The 21,710-nt window shown below is 43.9% G+C and overlaps 1 protein-coding gene across 1 annotated transcript in view; it reads left to right on the top strand.

Annotated features, from left to right (window-relative positions):
- LOC5504939 (protein shortage in chiasmata 1 ortholog) overlaps window positions 1-21,710 on the top strand; it is a 30,118-nt gene that overhangs the window by 4,151 nt on the left and 4,257 nt on the right. The window contains exons 3-16 of the mRNA XM_048731913.1: window positions 64-193; window positions 281-532; window positions 4,395-4,557; window positions 4,849-4,939; window positions 5,560-5,665; window positions 7,222-7,338; window positions 7,614-7,752; window positions 8,113-8,213; window positions 8,491-8,745; window positions 8,954-9,088; window positions 9,547-9,720; window positions 9,861-10,307; window positions 11,037-11,525; window positions 12,012-12,206. Coding sequence (XP_048587870.1) covers window positions 64-193; window positions 281-532; window positions 4,395-4,557; window positions 4,849-4,939; window positions 5,560-5,665; window positions 7,222-7,338; window positions 7,614-7,752; window positions 8,113-8,213; window positions 8,491-8,745; window positions 8,954-9,088; window positions 9,547-9,720; window positions 9,861-10,307; window positions 11,037-11,525; window positions 12,012-12,206 — 2,794 coding nt within the window. The remainder of the gene's footprint in view (window positions 1-63; window positions 194-280; window positions 533-4,394; window positions 4,558-4,848; window positions 4,940-5,559; window positions 5,666-7,221; window positions 7,339-7,613; window positions 7,753-8,112; window positions 8,214-8,490; window positions 8,746-8,953; window positions 9,089-9,546; window positions 9,721-9,860; window positions 10,308-11,036; window positions 11,526-12,011; window positions 12,207-21,710) is intronic.

Genomic DNA, 21,710 nt, shown 5'->3' with positions numbered 1-21,710 from the left:
TACTTAAGCTTAGCTATAGTAATTACAGTGTTTTGTTGTAAGCTTATAAATTGTCACTATCAGGCTTCAGAACAACGACAGCTAAACCTAGCGCGTATGTTGCTAACTGTCCCACATCACATGGAATGCATGGATCTCTATCCTCATAAAGGAAAAATTGAAGATGGATCTTGTTTCACACCTTGGACAAAGGGTAGGTATAGCAAATACTAACGAAATATCTGGAAATGGCTGTCGGCTCCATGATTTTATCTTAAGCTTATATCTCTTAAACTCTCAGTTATTGCTGAACGAGTATCGTACTCTAAGGCTGAGCTCGAGTCGATTACGGCTGGTATCCGAAGTTTGGAGTGTTTTAGCACAGCAGTTTCTCATCCCAGCGAAGATGAAATGGTACCGAGCTCAAACCCAGATTCACCTATAGTCGACTTTGACCTGTGGTCGGAACTTGAAGAAGAAGTGTTAAACTATGTTGTGGAAACAGTCGAGCCAACACAGGAGATGTTTTTCATGGACAGCGCTGAAGACGATGGTAATAATTAAGATTCCACTTAGGGAGTCGACCATTTAACCTTTGAGAGGGGCCGGATATTTTTTTTCACTGTAGCTGGCATGTAGTGGTAAGTTCTTGATTAAAAACAATGCAGGAATATTTTTTGTCCTGAAATGCATGAATAATTTTTTTCTAGTTTTTAAAAGTTGAATGGTCGGCCCTTTACAACACTATTTGCCTTCCTGTCCATGTCTGTCATTCCGTCTGTCTGCCCTTGACTCTGTCGGTCTGTCATTCCGTCTGTCTGCCCTTGACTCTGTCTGTCTGTCATTCCGTCTGTCTGCCCTTGACTCTGTCTGTCTGTCATTCCGTCTGTCTGCCCTTGACTCTGTCTGTCATTCCGTCTGTCTGCCCTTGACTCTGTCTGTCTGTCATTCCGTCTGTCTGCCCTTGACTCTGTCTGTCTGTCATTCCGTCTGTCTGCCCTTGACTCTGTCTGTCTGTCATTCCGTCTGTCTGCCCTTGACTCTGTCTGTCTGTCATTCCGTCTGTCTGCCCTTGACTCTGTCTGTCTGTCATTCCGTCTGTCTGCCCTTGACTCTGTCTGTCATTCCGTCTGTCTGCCCTTGACTCTGTCTGTCATTCCGTCTGTCTGCCCTTGACTCTGTCTGTCTGTCATTCCGTCTGTCTGCCCTTGACTCTGTCTGTCTGTCATTCCGTCTGTCTGCCCTTGACTCTGTCTGTCTGTCATTCCGTCTGTCTGCCCTTGACTCTGTCTGTCTGTCATTCCGTCTGTCTGCCCTTGACTCTGTCTGTCTGTCATTCCGTCTGTCTGCCCTTGACTCTGTCTGTCTGTCATTCCGTCTGTCTGCCCTTGACTCTGTCTGTCTGTCATTCCGTCTGTCTGCCCTTGACTCTGTCTGTCTGTCATTCCGTCTGTCTGCCCTTGACTCTGTCTGTCTGTCATTCCGTCTGTCTGCCCTTGACTCTGTCTGTCTGTCATTCCGTCTGTCTGCCCTTGACTCTGTCTGTCTGTCATTCCGTCTGTCTGCCCTTGACTCTGTCTGTCTGTCATTCCGTCTGTCTGCCCTTGACTCTGTCTGTCTGTCATTCCGTCTGTCTGCCCTTGACTCTGTCTGTCTGTCATTTTGTCTGCTTGTTTGCAATTTCCTCCATTCTGTCTCTCCTCAACATATTCTGTCTTTCATTACATCTGTTTCCGTCCTAAACTCTGTCTGTCATTCGGCTACGTCAGTCTATCCTTTTTGTCAATCTTTATATGATGGGCCTGATAAACCAGTAAACCAGTCAAATAACCCCTCCCCCACAGGCACGTACACAGGGGGGTGCCCAGGGTGTGTGCCTCCCCCCCCCTTGGCAGCCAAAAAATGGGTAATTTCTTATTAAGGAATCTTCTTTTTCCATATGATACCTATGACTGTGCACCCCACTACGGCCAATCCTGGGAACATGCCTGTCTGTAATTAAACCTTGGCAAGTTTATATAGCTTTATATTATTGAGTATAAGATTTCTGTGTGCGTGATTGGCTGATTTCCTTTGTTCTTTATAGTATTGAGGACCAGATTTCTCTTGTGTGATTGGTCTGATTTCCTTTCCTTAGATCTTGGTAGTATCGAGGATCAGATTTATGTGTGTATTATTGGTCTTATTTCCTTAGATCTTTATAGTATTGAGGACCAGATTTCTGTGTGTATGATTTGTCTTATTTTCCTTCCTTAGATCCTTTCCTTAGATCTTTCCTTAGAGCTCCATAGGTATAGAAATATGGTATAGCTATGCGACTTGGTTTTTGTGGTCATTTGAGGATCAGATTTCCTTAGATCTTTACAGTATTGAGGATCAGATTTCTGTGGGTGCAATTGGTCTGATTTCCTTAGATCTTTATATAGTATTGAGGATCAGATTTATGTGAGTGTGATTGGTCTGATTTCCTTAGATCTTTATATAGTATTGAGGATCAGATTTCCGTGAGTGCAATTGGTCTGATTTCCTTAGATCTTTACAGTATTGAGGATCAGACTTTTGTGAGTGTGATTGGTCTGATTTCCTTAGATCTTTACAGTATTGAGGATCAGATTTCTGTGGGTGTGATTGGCCTGATTTGCTTAGATCTTTAAAGTATTGAGGATCAGATTTCTGTGGGTGTGATTGGTCTGATTTCCTTAGATCTTTACAGTATTGAGGATCAGATTTCTGTGGGTGTGATTGGTCTGATTTCCTTAGATCTTTACAGTATTGAGGATCAGATTTCTGTGGGTGTCATTGGTCTGATTTCCTTAGATCTTTACAGTATTGAGGATCAGATTTCTGTGGGTGTTATTGGTCTGATTTCCTTAGATCTTTACAGTATTGAGGATCAGATTTCTGTGGGTGTGATTGGCCGGATTTCCTTAGATCTTTACAGTATTGAGGATCAGATTTCTGTGGGTGTGATTGGCCTGATTTCCTTAGATCTTTACAGTATTGAGGATCAGATTTCTGTCGGTGTGATTGGCCTGATTTCCTTAGATCTTTACAGTATTTAAGGATCAGATTTCTGTGGGTGTGATTGGTCTGATTTCCTTAGATCTTTACAGTATTGAGGATCAGATTTCTGTGGGTGTGATTGGTCTGATTTCCTTAGATCTTTACAGTATTGAGGATCAGATTTATGTGGATGTGATTGGCCTGATTTCCTTAGATCTTTACAGTATTGAGGATCAGATTTCTGTGGGTGTGATTGGTCTGATTTCCTTAGATCTTTACAGTATTGAGGATCAGATTTCTGTGGGTGTGATTGGTCTGATTTCCTTAGATCTTTACAGTATTGAGGATCAGATTTCTGTGGGTGTGATTGGTCTGATTTTCTTAGATCTTTACAGTATTGAGGATCAGATTTCTGTGGGTGTGATTGGCCTGATTTCCTTAGATCTTTACAGTATTGAGGATCAGATTTCTGTGGGTGTGATTGGCCTGATTTCCTTAGATCTTTACAGTATTGAGGATCAGATTTCTGTGGGTGTGATTTGCCTGATTTCCTTAGATCTTTACAGTATTGAGGATCAGATTTCTGTGGGTGTGATTGGTCTGATTTCCTTAGATCTTTACAGTATTGAGGATCAGATTTCTGTGGGTGTGATTGGTCTGATTTCCTTAGATCTTTATAGTATTGAGGATCAAATTTCTGTGGGTGTGATTGGTCTGATTTCCTTAGATCTTTACAGTATTGAGGATCAGATTTCTGTGGGTGTGATTGGCCTGATTTCCTTAGATCTTTACAGTATTGAGGATCAGATTTCTGTGGGTGTGATTGGCCTGATTTCCTTAGATCTTTACAGTATTTAAGGATCAGATTTCTGTGGGTGTGATTGGTCTGATTTCCTTAGATCTTTACAGTATTGAGGATCAGATTTCTGTGGGTGTGATTGGCCTGATTTCCTTAGATCTTTACAGTATTGAGGATCAGATTTCTGTGGGTGTGATTGGCCTGATTTCCTTAGATCTTTACAGTATTGAGGATCAGATTTCTGTGGGTGTGATTGGTCTGATTTCCTTAGATCTTTACAGTATTGAGGATCAGATTTCTGTGGGTGTGATTGGTCTGATTTCCTTAGATCTTTACAGTATTGAGGATCAGATTTCTGTGGGTGTGATTGGCCTGATTTCCTTAGATCTTTACAGTATTGAGGATCAGATTTCTGTGGGTGTGATTGGTCTGATTTCCTTAGATCTTTACAGTATTGAGGATCTGATTTCTGTGGGTGTGATTGGTCTGATTTCCTTAGATCTTTACAGTATTGAGGATCAGATTTCTGTGGGTGTGATTGGCCGGATTTCCTTAGATCTTTACAGTATTGAGGATCAGATTTCTGTGGGTGTGATTGGTCTGATTTCCTTAGATCTTTACAGTATTGAGGATCAGATTTCTGTGGGTGTCACTGTAGACCTGATAGTGCAGGTACCCCTACTAAGAGACCTGGCATCACGGCTGAAGCCCAGAGCTGTTCCAGACCCCTTCACTAATCATGATGGAAGTCAATTGACTGAGGATTTTATATTACGGTGAGCCCAATTGTAGACATGCTAAGACAGATTTCTCAGGGGCGTGTCTAGCGAAAAATACAAGGTGGGGTCCAGACCACTTATTCACTGACCACAGATCAAAGTTCAAATCGGCATCCTTAGCTCTGGTAATGGGTCACTATATAGATCTAGGCACTTTTTCTACCCAAACAACCGAACTCACCCCCTCACATTAGCAGGGTGAGGTCTGGACTCCTCGGATCCCACTTCAGGACGCACGCCTGTTTCTTTATCGAACAGGCTTTTATTTACCCTCATTCCTGTTTATAGGGGAGAAAGGACGCTTTCTGGTTCTAAATACACAGCAAAACAAGATAATGAGTCAAAGGAGACGTTTCTGAAAGATTATGGATCTCCCAAGGTAATACCTTAGGATTCGAGATTCAAGCATCTTTTTATACCGCGCCTTCGTGTATAACTGTGATCTCTTGTTGTCATAACCAAAACCTAAAGACCATACCCTTTTGCTTTCTTTTAGGGGCTAAAATTGCTTTTGACAACACCCATTTTTGCAATCCCTAGAATCAAAATAAATTTTCTCGAAAAGCATATGATAATTCATCGTTTTTTTTTAGGGCGTTTTCTTTGTTACAAATTTGTAACGGACTAGAAGGTAGTGCAGTGCCGTAGAAGGCCTCGAAATATTGGGGACACGATACATTAACATTAAGAAAATATCAGGGAGCACAGCCACGCCCCTACAGATCATTTCCATATAGTTTTTGTTTCCTAGCACCTGCTAAGACCCTATAATGTTGGCATTTGTTTCATCAGGAAGCGCTTTGAAACCTCACCCTTTTGCAATTTGTACTTGACTTGGGCCTCCATCTCGGATTTTGATATTCGCCCTACGGCGGTTGATTTATAAATGAGTCGATGCTTTTGGTGGAAGCACCCTCTTATGCCGCGCCCCCTAGGTACTCACCTGTCTTCCTCTTTTATTTGTTTCTTTTTTCTTATTCTTGCATTCACGCGTTACAGGATGAAATACCTCAGATGCTTGAAGATCCGATGATTGAGAGTCCCTATGAGGAGATGATCACGGGACGCAAAACACTGCCAGATCACCTTGGCCATAAAGAGGACGGTAGATACTTTTCAACCAATTCAAACCCAATCCCTTCACTTTTGTTTGATAATATCTATTATTGCAACCCATTATGAGAAAGACTGGGAACCCATGCGTAGAATGTAGAATGTAGATTCATCGCAAACTCCAGCCAAATATATGTTTTGCTATAGCAATAGACTGGCGGGCCACGGCTGATCTAAGATAGTGTACAAAGTGGACTTTACAGACGAAGCTATAGAAAAAACTGCCAGAGTGCTTCTTTTGCAGAATTTTGGCACTATAGTCAAATTCCTCCTGGATCAGCTATGACACGCATGTCTGTGGCATTTTGGACGCGCGCGCAACATCGTGAAAACGGTCTATTGTTATATATCATTCTGTTGTTTAGGCTACCTGTTATTAAAGCGGCAAACAAGTGGCTTGTATGAACAGATTTTTGGCCTTGTTGATTATGTCGTTTTTGGCCTTGTTGATTATGTTGATTAAGTTCCTAGTGAGAGCAGAAAGACACCGAGGCGAAATAAACATCGTAAGGATGTACAAGATAAAGAATGTATAACCTATAGCCAGACAGGATTTGCCTAGATCCTACGCGGATTGTGCTGTAAAAGGAAGTATTCTTCTCCAAGTTCAAGCTCTTGCTGGCTACAAGCATGCAGGGGTTTCATTAGGCCCCGACGGCCAGCGGAACCGCCAGCTATTTTCCACCGAGCGCTTCTTAAAAACTACTTTAAAAAAAAAAAAAAAAAAGTTGATTTAAGTTTCATTTGAAGAAATAAAATAACTTCCACCCCCTACTTACCAATCTCCATTTTCCAACTTCTGTGATCTCTTGGTGCTTGGTTTGTGGAGAAAGCTGAGCAAGCTCGAATATGATCTTCATGGATTTTAACTACATGAGGGGTCGCGAATAGTCGCTAGATATATATTCGACTTTTCCTTCTCGGATCTCAAAACGGCCTTTTGCCGTCTCTGAACTATTTCTCTGATTGACCATTCGCCTCTCCTTACAAGCTAGACTTGCTGGATGTGTGTTCTTCTTTCAGCACCTAGCCTGGAAGAGTTATTTTTGAAAACTGTGAAAAGCTTGTGAATCTGTGCTAAGAAAAAGCTTAAGGTTTTAAAAGAAGAGGAAGAATAGTTTGAGAATCTTACAAAAAGTTGGAAATCTGTAGGTGAACGTTTGCTTGAAATCGCTGTTTGAAAAACAGTTGCTCACCAGTGAGTCATGATGCTTGCGCGTATTTTTCAAAGAGTCCAATTGTCGTCTATTTTCGTTTTGAAAAAAGATCAAGTTCAATTGAAAAAAGCTTTGGTAAAAACTTGGAAAAAACGTTGGCCCTATATTGTTTCTATGATTTTTTTTGCTGTACTACGCCTCGAAATTCTACAAAAATCATTGAAAAAGTCCTTAAAAGCCCTTGAATTTTATACGAACCCTGTAGTGCGCATGCGCAGGGCGCAGGATTTTAAAAGGCATTCTGTGTCTAGTCTAGTGCGTCGGGAACACCTTGTTGAACAACAAAGTTGATCATCAAAGTTATTCGTAATCCTCTGTTTTCTGTTTTTAGTTGCGATGTCCGACGGCAGTAGTCTTATCACCACACCGTGCAAACCAATCGACAATCTTGAGTATGCTGTCTCAAGTTTATCTAGCAAAGTCGATTTTATGGATATAAACGGAGAAGGTATCGGTATATACCTATTTGAAAAAAGGCTCTCGCAGAGCTTTATGGGTATCAAATAAACAAGCAAATGATAGTAATAATAATAGATAAATACAAATCCAGGTTCAGAAAACTGTGCGTTTTCTTTTTCAAAGATAAGCTTTCAGCCATTCATAAGTTAATCATAGACAATTGCGGATTACGACACGTAGCTTCACAAACTTGCTTCCCTAAGGGGATTGTATACACGAACATGTAAACTAAAGAATGCAGTATTTTTGTTGTTCCTTTACCAGGTGTACCATCTCCTGAAGGCTTTGACCTAGGAGGTGTCCTGGAGTCCCCCCTCGCAACCACTATCAGAGACAGCACAACGCAATCGAACACAAGTACCGCTACTAACGAATTGGACCCAGTGACCGTGTCTCCTGTCTTGTACGTTTAACTCCATTTCTATTTAATCTATGTCATTTAAGTAGAGATAAGATGAGTATCATAAAAAAAAACTCCAAAAAAGCTTCTTTACGACTCAAGCCAAAAGTATATCTTTCGCGGCTAAGTAGAAACGTGGCTTCTATTGACTACAGTATATATTTTGACTTTTAATGAGAACCGTAAAAACGCACTGAATTCCATCCTAAGTGCCTGCATATTCAATATGGAACGTAAGGGTAGTTTTATTTCCCACCAGTGAACGTGTCTCCTTATCTTTTACGATAAAAATGCATTTTGTTAATTCAAGTTACGTCATATTATTGTGCATTCATGATAATCTGAGTTTGGCTTTAATTTTAGAACCCATCAAGTCATGACACCTACTTCGAAAGAGCGATCAGTCCGTAAAGTTTGGGAAAAGGAAAAAGTCTTTAACGAGATCGTAGCCATGGCCTTGCCCGGTAAGACAAAAGATCATTTGAGCCTTACATCTCCTTCCTAAAATCTTTGAAAAGAGAGATCTATTGTCTATCTGAAGACTTTGCCCTCATCCTTCCGCCACCCCTACTCCGATGAAATTAATATAGGTGAGGTTCGGCACATCAAGCAAAAACCAAACCCATAATTGTTTTCCAGCAAATGACAGTGTTGATATATTGTTTTATCGTTTTAGTACCAAATGTGCCATACTTGGTTTTTAACAAATTAGCGTATTGATATATTGTTTTATCATTTTAGTACCAAATGTCCCTTCGTCCACCAAGGTAGCGGCTCAAGATGTCTCAGGCCTTATCGGAACAATGGACAAGGAAGTGATCAACACCGGTGTGGAATTACGCTTGTGTTGGGACCCCTTAGACGAGGAAGCAGGTCCGATAGAGAAAGCACGAATGAAGGTTGCCCGCCTGGCAAAGATGAGAGTGTCAAAGAAGCAAAGCAAAGGGTCGCCGACTGTTCAACTTCCTGAGGCGTTTAACCATGTGGAGTTAAGGGGTAAGGCTTTACTCGATGCGACTTGGATCCTAGTTTAAATAAAGAAGATGAGCAAGTCGTTACAGGGTGAGGACCGAGTTGATCCCTTATGAATAACTGGATCAATACTTAGAGTATACAATGGGAGAATAAAAAATATGAAAAAGCAGCATTTTCTAAAACAATACTTTTTATTCTAGTCTCTTTTAAGATCGTGTGTTTGATTTAGAATATCAAGAAAAGGGCGACAATCCTGCGAGATGTGCTGATTTCGTGCCAAAATCTCCTTCAGCCTTGCGGACAACACCCTTACCAGAACGCAAGCAACTGCAAGCAGTGGTCTACCCAACGCAACACGACACAGGTTGGTAGAGCTTGTTTTGATGGTTTGTTCATGGAGGGTGCCAAAAACAGATAATGTGAGCATTTCACCTAAAATGAAGAATATCTTGATTAGTTAGATACACAATTAGGTTGAACTCGGCAAATATATGTATCATAACTGGCAGTGCTATATGTATAGCTAAAAAATAGATAAGCAAAAATGAACAGATTTACACGAGACCTGGATTCAGTCGTTTATGCGTTATCCACGAACGACTGCGGTTTTACGACACATGGATTCTCAAGTTTATTTTTATTTGCGCTTATTTTCTTATTTATTTGATACCCACGAAGCACTGAAGGCTACGGCACGTAGATTCTCCAAATGCAACCTTATTTCAAATAGGTGTATAGTATGTATCAAGAAATACTTAATAGTATGCATTATCAACTCACGTTTTTCCTACTGTATTTATCTATATCTATATTTTACTTTAGATCATTCTTTGGGAGTAAAACCACATGAAAACAAATCACAAAATGACGCTCCAGCCACTTTGATGTCCAATTCTGCAGTTAAAAAAAACGCCATATTTTCAAGTCTTGACGACTTTCTGGTGCTTAGAACGACTAAGACACCGCAAGCATCAGTACGCTCTACATACGAGAAAGGTAATGAGCAAACATCTATGGATTCGTCAAAGGAAAAATTGTCTTGATATTAGGAGTTAAATATTAAGCAAGAGCCGCCAAAAATAGAACCGAGACCAAAGCGTTACTTCACTAAGCCATGTATTTTATTCATTATCCAGATAACTCAAACACAATATTGAATACATTACCTATAAAGCAAGAGCAAAAAAAAGAACCGATACCAACGTCTCATCCAACTAAACGACCAGACGTCCCTCTCAAAGACACGAAAGTAGTGGCGAAACAAGAGCGCAATGCGTCGCATATCACACAATCGCCTCGAGTTATCGACCTCAAGCTCCAGGAAGAGTTGCTCGAGGCTGTTGAGTTTCTTCAGAGTAGCATCCATCCATTCCTGGCACGTCTCAAACAAAGTGGTATCATCAAGCCAGCCACTACCCTCAGCACCCTAACTCCGGACTACACCCGCTTCCTTGTCAAACAAACGGAAGTATCCATGAAAGAAGACGAAAACTTGGAGCAGTGCCACCGAATGGTATTGTGTCTGCATGGACTAGTCGGCGCCTTGGATCTGGTCGTTAACTGCGGATTAGCCGTAGCAGTAGGTACGTTCTTTGTCTACAAGGTCGAGCCAGCTCCTTAGATCCGGTCTTCAATGGTAGACTGGCTGTAGCGGTATGTAAGTAGTGTGTCTTCCAGGACTAGTCGGCTCTTTGGATCTGGTCGTCATTTGCAGATTGGCCGTAGAAGTAGGTTAGTAGTTTGCCTACAAAGACTAGTCGGCTCCTTGGATATGGTCGTCAATTGCACGCTGGCTTCAGCTGTGTGTCTACAAGGACTAGTCAACTCCCTGGTTTTTGTCGTCAATTGTGGGCTGGCCGTAGTATGAGCTAGCGTGTTTTGTTTAAGACAAGCTGAAGTCTGGGTCTGGTAAATGTTGCTAGGAACATTGTAACTGCTTTTTTTTACTGTGGTGTGAATAAGCTTTTCCGTTGAAAATTAAATCAAAATCGTCCAGCTTTGATGGATAAAGACATGTGTTTCTAATGAGAGATATGTTACTACAAATCTAGAATCCCACTGTTTTATGTATGTAATGACTTTTGGCTCTCTCTGGTCCTTCTCAACACATTTAAAACAGTGATGCGACTAAAGCCCCGTGCAAACAGCGCCAACATTGCTGGTGAGACTGAGAAGCAGTGTGCCAACCTTTTCTTTGTGTTGATATCAACCGAGCGGAGCGGCGCCAAAAATGTTGGATTTCCTATGCACAGGGCTTTATTACACTACATGTATTGAAACGTAGACGATAAAACTTCTTGTTATTTTCACAGCTTACTTGAATAATTTTCAAGAGAAACATGGATCGGTACTCAAAGGAACGCTTGAGTCAATTAGACGCCATTTAGTGAGTGCACAGTTAGCGTTCTACGAACACGGGGTGCTTCACCCGAAGATGGCTTGCGTGCTGGAGCTCATAGGCAACTGGATCATGTGTAAGCCTTCGAGAATACTCATCGTCACCACACGCTTTACTGAGCTCATCCACTCCAGCATAGCTATGATCATCTCTTCGTTCGGCAACATCCCTGTGATGTTGCTCACGAGCTCCGCCTTGGATGGGTTTGTGGAGACTAAGGGTGTCGAGGTCTATGTGGCAAGTCAACTGTCAATACAGGGTGACTTTCCCTGGGGCCTGTTCTCTTACGTCATTGAGTATGAAGGAGAAAGCATGATCAAGAGTAAGGTGACCTCAAAGCTGCTTGATCACGTGTTATTGAGAACGCAAGGATCGATCAAAGAGGAGAACGCAGAGCACGACGGTAAGCCATTCCATAGTTACGTTTAGGCGTGCACACAGGATTTGCTATGGGGGGGGGGGGGGGTCACAGATTTCAAATGGAAAAGGGATCGTATTTGACGATCCTTCGATGAGAAATTACTCACATTTCGGTGGCCAAAAGGGGAAGCAGTGGTACAATAGGCATTGACCTATTACTTAATAGTGATAACAGTGATCAAGGCGCTTTAAGCTTATGTGTGCTTTCGCCTGTTGCTGTAGAGAAGGAAATAAAAATAAATAAAATAGAAAAATACAATAGAACAATAAGGTAATCCAGCCAATCCTGTTAGGCCTTACGAGCGGGCTCTTCACTTCTCTTCAATATAAACGTGAAATTAGTGTTTTTTCTTTAAATCAAGCTGGATGATTATAAGTATTTTCAAGTAAAATTCACTCGGAAGACCCCTACGCGGTTATCGGGTCTACACGGGTCACCCGTAAATTGTATTTGATTGACATTTTTCAGCTGGACCATGTGATGGGTGCTCGGAAGATCCGTACGTGCTGATTGGCTCGACGCGCGTCACTCTTGATGGTGAACTGTTGCACTTTCTTGAGTCTCGATACAATATTCTGATCTACGAGAGAGACTACAGTAAGATGCGATCATGCTCTTCGCTCTCCCTCGATAAAATGATGCTGCAGCCAGACCTGATGATTGGTGAGGGACAAAGGCATTATAATGAACGCTGTGTCTAATTGCACGGCTTCCGGTAAAGGAGGAAAAAACTAGATGCACGGCTGTCTCCACTTTTTTCCATTTTTAGCCTAAATAACAAGTTTCTGGCTCTAAAACACTTCCACTATTATTTAGAACAGCCAAGCGACGATTTTAAGCCTGAAAAGCTATGCAAACAGCGGCCCGCAAATGCTCGGCAAAGTATGAACGAAGCGTGGAGTTCGACATTTCATGCATCGTTTATTATGTGTCGAGCACTCGAATGTCGCCTTTTGCGATTTTTTTCAAGCTTGAAGCCATCGTTTGACGGTTCTAAATAACGGCGGGAAGTTTTTAAAGTCAAAACTTTTCATTTTGGCTTAATGGCAAAAAAAAGGGAAGTGCATCTACTTTTTTTCTCCTTGCACAGCTGTTATGGCGAAAACGAGAAGTGTCGAACTCCAGCGTATAATGAAATATGGTTCGGGCACTTTATTTCTACAAATCATTGGTATATTTTGCTTGGCATGTTTTAACTTATGTCATCAGAGATGCAGACCGCTCCACAATTTTCAATCATATGTATTTACGTAGTACAGTAATTGCTCGAATAAGCGCCTCCCCGAGATCAGGGAACATGCTCACACGACAAATGTTTGAAATTTTCAAACCTTTAAAACGCTTTAATATGCTCAAACGCTTACTTCTTTTTTGTTCATCACCTATGTTCATATCACCAGTCTGGAAAGATACATCCCCCGCACTTTCCACCAGTCTGGAAAGATACATCATCCGCACTTTCAACCAGTCTGGAAAGATACATCATCCGCACTTTCCACCAGTCTGGAAAGATACATCATCCGCACTTTCCACCAGTCTGGAAAGATACATCATCCGCACTTTCCACCAGTCTGGAGAGATACATCATGCGCACTTTCAACCAGTCTGGAAAGATACATCATCCGCACTTTCAACCAGTCTGGAAAGATACATCATCCGCACTTTCCACCAGTCTGGAAAGATACATCCCCAGCACTTTCCACCAGTCTGGAAAGATACATCATCCGCACTTTCCACCAGTCTGGAAAGATACATCCCCCGCACTTTCAACCAGTCTGGAAAGATACATCCCCCGCACTTTCCACCAGTCTGGAAAGATACATCATCCGCACTTTCAACCAGTCTGGAAAGATACATCATCCGCACTTTCCACCAGTCTGGAAAGATGCATCATCCGCACTTTCCACCAGTCTGGAAAGATACATCATCCGCACTTTCAACCAGTCTGGAAAGATACATCATCCGCACTTTCCACCAGTCTGGAAAGATACATCATCCGCACTTTCCACCAGTCTGGAAAGATACATCATTCGCACTTTCAACCAGTCTGGAAAGATACATCATCCGCACTTTCCACCAGTCTGGAAAGATACATCATCCGCACTTTCCACCAGTCTGGAAAGATACATCATCCGCACTTTCCACCAGTCTGGAAAGATACATCATCCTCACTTTCAACCAGTCTTGAAAGATACATCATCCGCACTTTCCACCAGTCTGGAAAGATACATCATCCGCACTTTCCACCAGTCTGGAAAGATACATCATCCGCACTTTCCACCAGTCTGGAAAGATACATCATCCGCACTTTCCACCAGTCTGGAAAGATACATCATCCGCACTTTCCACCAGTCTGGAAAGATACATCATCCGCACTTTCCACCAGTCTGGAAAGATACATCATCCGCACTTTCAACCAGTCTGGAAAGATACATCATCCGCACTTTCCACCAGTCTGGAAAGATACATCATCCGCACTTTCAACCAGTCTGGAAAGATACATCATCCGCACTTTCAACCAGTCTGGAAAGATACATCATCCGCACTTTCCACCAGTCTGGAAAGATACATCATCCGCACTTTCCACCAGTCTGGAAAGATACATCATCCGCACTTTCAACCAGTCTGGAAAGATACATCCCCCGCACTTTCCACCAGTCTGGAAAGATACATCATCCGCACTTTCCACCAGTCTGGAAAGATACATCATCCGCACTTTCCACCAGTCTGGAAAGATACATCATCCGCACTTTCCACCAGTCTGGAAAGATACATCATCCGCACTTTCCACCAGTCTGGAAAGATACATCCCCCGCACTTTCCACCAGTCTGGAAAGATACATCATCCGCACTTTCCACCAGTCTGGAAAGATACATCATCCGCACTTTCAACCAGTCTGGAAAGATACATCATCCGCACTTTCAACCAGTCTGGAAAGATACATCATCCGCACTTTCCACCAGTCTGGAAAGATACATCATCCGCACTTTCCACCAGTCTGGAAAGATACATCATCCGCACTTTTAACCAGTCTGGAAAGATACATCCCCCGCACTTTCCACCCGTCTGGAAAGATACATCCCCCGCACTTTCCACCCGTCTGGAAAGATACATCCCCCGCACTTTCCACCCGTCTGGAAAGATACATCCCCTGCACTTTCCACCAGTCTGGAAAGATACATCATCCGCACTTTCCACCAGTCTGGAAAGATACATCATCCGCACTTTCCACCAGTCTGGAAAGATACATCATCCGCACTTTCCACCAGTCTGGAAAGATACATCATCCGCACTTTCCACCAGTCTGGAAAGATACATAGCCCGCACTTTCAACCAGTCTGGAAAGATACATCCCCCGCACTTTCCACCAGTCTGGAAAGATACATCATCCGCACTTTCCACCAGTCTGGAAAGATACATCATCCGCACTTTCAACCAGTCTGGAAAGATACATCATCCGCACTTTCCACCAGTCTGGAAAGATACATCATCCGCACTTTCAACCAGTCTGGAAAGATACATCCCCCGCACTTTCAACCAGTCTGGAAAGATACATCCCCCGCACTTTCCACCAGTCTGGAAAGATACATCATCCGCACTTTCCACCAGTCTGGAAAGATACATCATCCGCACTTTCAACCAGTCTGGAAAGATACATCATCCGCACTTTCCACCAGTCTGGAAAGATACATCATCCGCACTTTCAACCAGTCTGGAAAGATACATCATCCGCACTTTCAACCAGTCTGGAAAGATACATCACCCGCACTTTCCACCAGTCTGGAAAGATACATCCCCCGCACTTTCAACCAGTCTGGAAAGATACATCCCCCGCACTTTCCACCAGTCTGGAAAGATACATCATCCGCACTTTCCACCAGTCTGGAAAGATACATCATCCGCACTTTCAACCAGTCTGGAAAGATACATCATCCGCACTTTCAACCAGTCTGGAAAGATACATCCCCCGCACTTTCAACCAGTCTGGAAAGATACATCCCCCGCACTTTCAACCAGTCTGGAAAGATACATCCCCCGCACTTTCCACCAGTCTGGAAAGATACATCATCCGCACTTTCCACCAGTCTGGAAAGATACATCATCCGCACTTTCAACCAGTCTGGAAAGATACATCATCCGCACTTTCAACCAGTCTGGAAAGATACATCATCCGCACTTTCAACCAGTCTGGAAAGATACATCACCCGCACTTTCCACCAGTCTGGAAAGATACATCCCCCGCACTTTCCACCAGTCTGGAAAGATACATCATCCGCACTTTCCACCAGTCTGGAAAGATACATCATCCGCACTTTCCACCAGTCTGGAAAGATACATCATCCGCACTTTCCACCAGTCTGGAAAGATACATCATCCGCACTTTCAACCAGTCTGGAAAGATACATCACCCGCACTTTCCACCAGTCTGGAAAGATACATCCCCCGCACTTTCCACCAGTCTGGAAAGATACATCATCCGCACTTTCCACCAGTCTGGAAAGATACATCATCCGCACTTTCCACCAGTCTGGAAAGATACATCATCCGCACTTTCCACCAGTCTGGAAAGATACATCATCCGCACTTTCAACCAGTCTGGAAAGATACATCCCCCGCACTTTCCACCAGTCTGGAAAGATACATCATCCGCACTTTCCACCAGTCTGGAAAGATACATCATCCGCACTTTCCACCAGTCTGGAAAGATACATCATCCGCACTTTCCACCAGTCTGGAAAGATACATCATCCGCACTTTCCACCAGTCTGGAAAGATACATCATCCGCACTTTCCACCAGTCTGGAAAGATACATCATCCGCACTTTCCACCAGTCTGGAAAGATACATCATCCGCACTTTCCACCAGTCTGGAAAGATACATCATCCGCACTTTCCACCAGTCTGGAAAGATACATCATCCGCACTTTCCACCAGTCTGGAAAGATACATCATCCGCACTTTCCACCAGTCTGGAAAGATACATCATCCGCACTTTCCACCAGTCTGGAAAGATACATCATCCGCACTTTCCACCAGTCTGGAAAGATACATCATCCGCACTTTCCACCAGTCTGGAAAGATACATCATCCGCACTTTCCACCAGTCTGGAAAGATACATCCCCCGCACTTTCCACCAGTCTGGAAAGATACATCCCCCGCACTTTCCACCAGTCTGGAAAGATACATCATCCGCACTTTCAACTAGTCTGGAAAGATACATCAACCGCACTTTCCACCAGTCTGGAAAGATACATCATCCGCACTTTCCACCAGTCTTGAAAGATACATCATCCGCACTTTCCACCAGTCTGGAAAGATACATCATCCGCACTTTCCACCAGTCTGGAAAGATACATCATCCGCACTTTCCACCAGTCTGGAAAGATACATCATCCGCACTTTCCACCAGTCTGAAAAGATACATCCCCCGCACTTTCCACCAGTCTGGAAAGATACATCCCCAGCACTTTCCACCAGTCTAGAAAGATACATCATCCGCACTTTCCACCAGTCTGGAAAGATACATCCCCCGCACTTTCCACCAGTCTGGAAAGATACATCATCCGCACTTTCCACCAGTCTGGAAAGATACATCATCCGCACTTTCAACCAGTCTGGAAAGATACATCATCCGCACTTTCCACCAGTCTGGAAAGATACATCATCCGCACTTCCCACCAGTCTGGAAAGATACATCCCCCGCACTTTCCACCAGTCTGGAAAGATACATCATCCGCACTTTCCACCAGTCTGGAAAGATACATCATCCGCACTTTCCACCAGTCTGGAAAGATACATCCCCCGCACTTTCCACCAGTCTGGAAAGATACATCATCCGCACTTTCCACCAGTCTGGAAAGATACATCAACCGCACTTTCCACCAGTCTGGAAAGATACATCATCCGCACTTTCCACCAGTCTGGAAAGATACATCATCCGCACTTTCCACCAGTCTGGAAAGATACATCATCCGCACTTTCCACCAGTCTGGAAAGATACATCATCCGCACTTTCCACCAGTCTGAAAAGATACATCCCCCGCACTTTCCACCAGTCTGGAAAGATACATCCCCCGCACTTTCCACCAGTCTAGAAAGATACATCATCCGCAGTTTCCACCAGTCTGGAAAGATACATCCCCCGCACTTTCCACCAGTCTGGAAAGATACATCATCCGCACTTTCCACCAGTCTGGAAAGATACATCATCCGCACTTTCAACCAGTCTGGAAAGATACATCCCCCGCACTTTCCACCAGTCTGGAAAGATACATCATCCGCACTTTCAACCAGTCTGAAAAAATACATCATCCGCACTTTCCACCAGTCTGGAAAGATACATCATCCGCACTTTCCACCAGTCTGAAAAGATACATCCCCCGCACTTTCTACCAGTCTGGAAAGATACATCATCCGCACTTTCCACCAGTCTGGAAAGATACTTCATCCGCACTTTCCACCAGTCTGGAAAGATACATCATCCGCACTTTCCACCAGTCTGGAAAGATACATCCCCCGCACTTTCAACCAGTCTGGAAAGATACATCATCCGCACTTTCCACCAGTCTGGAAAGATACATCATCCGCACTTTCCACCAGTCTGGAAAGATACATCATCCGCACTTTCCACCAGTCTGAAAAGATACATCCCCCGCACTTTCTACCAGTCTGAAAAGATACATCATCCGCACTTTCAACCAGTCTGGAAAGATACATCATCCGCACTTTGAACCAGTCTGGAAAGATACATCCCCCGCACTTTCCACCAGTCTGGAAAGATACATCCCCCGCACTTTCAACCAGTCTGGAAAGATACATCATCCGCACTTTCCACCAGTCTGGAAAGATACATCATCCGCACTTTCCACCAGTCTGGAAAGATACATCATCTGCACTTTCCACCAGTCTGGAAAGATACATCATCCGCACTTTCCACCAGTCTGGAAAGATACATCATCCGCACTTTCAACCAGTCTGGAAAGATACATCATCCGCACTTTCCACCAGTCTGGAAAGATACATCCCCCGCACTTTCCACCAGTCTGGAAAGATACATCATCCGCACTTTCCACCAGTCTGGAAAGATACATCATCCGCACTTTCAACCAGTCTGGAAAGATACATCATCCGCACTTTCCACCAGTCTGGAAAGATACATCCCCCGCACTTTCCACCAGTCTGGAAAGATACATCCCCCGCACTTTCCACCAGTCTGGAAAGATACATCATCCACACTTTCAACCAGTCTGGAAAGATACATCATCCGCACTTTCAACCATTCTGGAAAGATACATCATCCGCACTTTCAACCAGTCTGGAAAGATACATCCCCCGCAATTTCAACCAGTCTGGAAAGATACATCATCCGCACTTTCCACCAGTCTGGAAAGATACATCATCCGCACTTTCCACCAGTCTGGAAAGATACATCATCCGCACTTTCAACCAGTCTGGAAAGATACATCATCCGCACTTTCAACCAGTCTGGAAAGATACATCCCCCGCACTTTCCACCAGTCTGGAAAGATACATCCCCCGCACTTTCAACCAGTCTGGAAAGATACATCATCCGCACTTTCCACCAGTCTGGAAAGATACATCATCCGCACTTTCCACCAGTCTGAAAAGATACATCCCCCGCACTTTCTACCAGTCTGGAAAGATACATCATCCGCACTTTCCACCAGTCTGGAAAGATACATCATCCGCACTTTCCACCAGTCTGGAAAGATACATCATCCGCACTTTCCACCAGTCTGGAAAGATACATCATCCGCACTTTCCACCAGTCTGGAAAGATACATCATCCGCACTTTCCACGAGTCTGGAAAGATACATCATCCGCACTTTCCACCAGTCTGGAAAGATACATCATCCGCACTTTCCACCAGTCTGGAAAGATACATCCCCCGCACTTTCCACCAGTCTGGAAAGATACATCATCCGCACTTTCCACCAGTCTGGAAAGATACATCATCCGCACTTTCCACCAGTCTGGAAAGATACATCATCCGCACTTTCCACCAGTCTGGAAAGATACATCATCCGCACTTTCCACCAGTCTGGAAAGATACATCATCCGCACTTTCCACCAGTCTGGAAAGATACATCATCCGCACTTTCCACCAGTCTGGAAAGATACATCATCCGCACTTTCCACCAGTCTGGAAAGATACATCATCCGCACTTTCCACCAGTCTGGAAAGAAACATCATCCGCACTTTCAACCAGTCTGGAAAGATACATCATCCGCACTTTCCACCAGTCTGGAAAGATACATCCCCCGCACTTTCCACCAGTCTGGAAAGATACATCATCCGCACTTTTCACCAGTCTGGAAAGATACATCATCCGCACTTTCAACCAGTCTGGAAAGATACATCATCCGCACTTTCCACCAGTCTGGAAAGATACATCCCCCGCACTTTCCACCAGTCTGGAAAGATACATCATCCGCACTTTCCACCAGTCTGGAAAGATACATCATCCCCACTTTCCACCAGTCTGGAAAGATACATCATCCCCACTTTCCACCAGTCTGGAAAGATACATCCCCCGCACTTTCCACCAGCCTGGAAAGATACATCCTCCGCACTTTCCACCAGTCTGGAAAGATACATCATCCGCACTTTCCACCAGTCTGGAAAGATACATCATCTGCACTTTCCACCAGTCTGGAATAATACATCATCCGCACTTTCCACCAGTCTGGAAAGATACATCATACGCACTTTCCACCAGTCTGGAAAGATACATCATCCGCACTTTCCACCAGTCTGGAAAGATACATCATCCGCACTTTCAACCAGTCTGGAAAGATACATCATTCGCACTTTCCACCAGTCTGGAAAGATACATCATCCGCACTTTCCACCAGTTTGGAAAGATACATCATCCGCATTTTCCACCAGTCTGGAAAGATACATCCCCCGCACTTTCCACCAGTCTGGAAAGATACATCATCCGCACTTTCCACCAGTCTGGAAAGATACATCATCCGCACTTTCCACCAGTCTGGAAAGATACATCATCCGCACTTTCCACCAGTCTGGAAAGATACATCCCCCGCACTTTCCACCAGTCTGGAAAGATACATCATCCGCACTTTCCACCAGTCTGGAAAGATACATCATCCGCACTTTTCACCAGTCTGGAAAGATACATCATCCGCACTTTTCACCAGTCTGGAAAGATACATCATCCGCACTTTCCACCAGTCTGGAAAGATACATCATCCGCACTTTCCACCAGTCTGGAAAGATACATCATCCGCACTTTCCACCAGTCTGGAAAGATACATCATCCGCACTTTCCACCAGTCTGGAAAGATACATCATCCGCACTTTCCACCAGTCTGGAAAGATACATCATCCGCACTTTCCACCAGTCTGGAAAGATACATCATCCGCACTTTCAACCAGTCTGGAAAGATACATCATCCGCACTTTCCACCAGTCTGGAAAGATACATCCCCCGCACTTTCCACCAGTCTGGAAAGATACATCATCCGCACTTTCCACCAGTCTGGAAAGATACATCATCCGCACTTTCCACCAGTCTGGAAAGATACATCATCCGCACTTTCCACCAGTCTGGAAAGATAAATCCCCCGCACTTTCCAACAGCCTGGAAAGATACATCCCCCGCACTTTCCACCAGTCTGGAAAGATACATCATCCGCACTTTCCACCAGTCTGGAAAGATACATCATCTGCACTTTCCACCAGTCTGGAAAGATACATCATCCGCACTTTCCACCAGTCTGGAAAGATACATCATCCGCACTTTCCACCAGTCTGGAAAGATACATCATCCGCACTTTCCACCAGTCTGGAAAGATACATCATCTGCACTTTCCACCAGTCTGGAAAGATACATCATCCGCACTTTCCACCAGTCTGGAAAGATACATCATCCGCACTTTCCACCAGTCTGGAAAGATACATCCCCCGCACTTTCCACCAGTCTGGAAAGATACATCATCCGCACTTTCCACCAGTCTGGAAAGATACATCATCCGCACTTTCCACCAGTCTGGAAAGATACATCATCCGCACTTTCCACCAGTCTGGAAAGATACATCATCCGCACTTTCCACCAGTCTGGAAAGATACATCCCCCGCACTTTCCACCAGTCTGGAAAGATACATCATCCGCACTTTCC

The sequence above is a fragment of the Nematostella vectensis genome, chromosome 1 (genome assembly GCF_932526225.1).
Source record: "Nematostella vectensis chromosome 1, jaNemVect1.1, whole genome shotgun sequence".
Classification (NCBI taxonomy): Eukaryota; Metazoa; Cnidaria; class Anthozoa; order Actiniaria; family Edwardsiidae; genus Nematostella; species Nematostella vectensis.
This window is presented reverse-complemented; position numbering and strand designations above follow the sequence as displayed.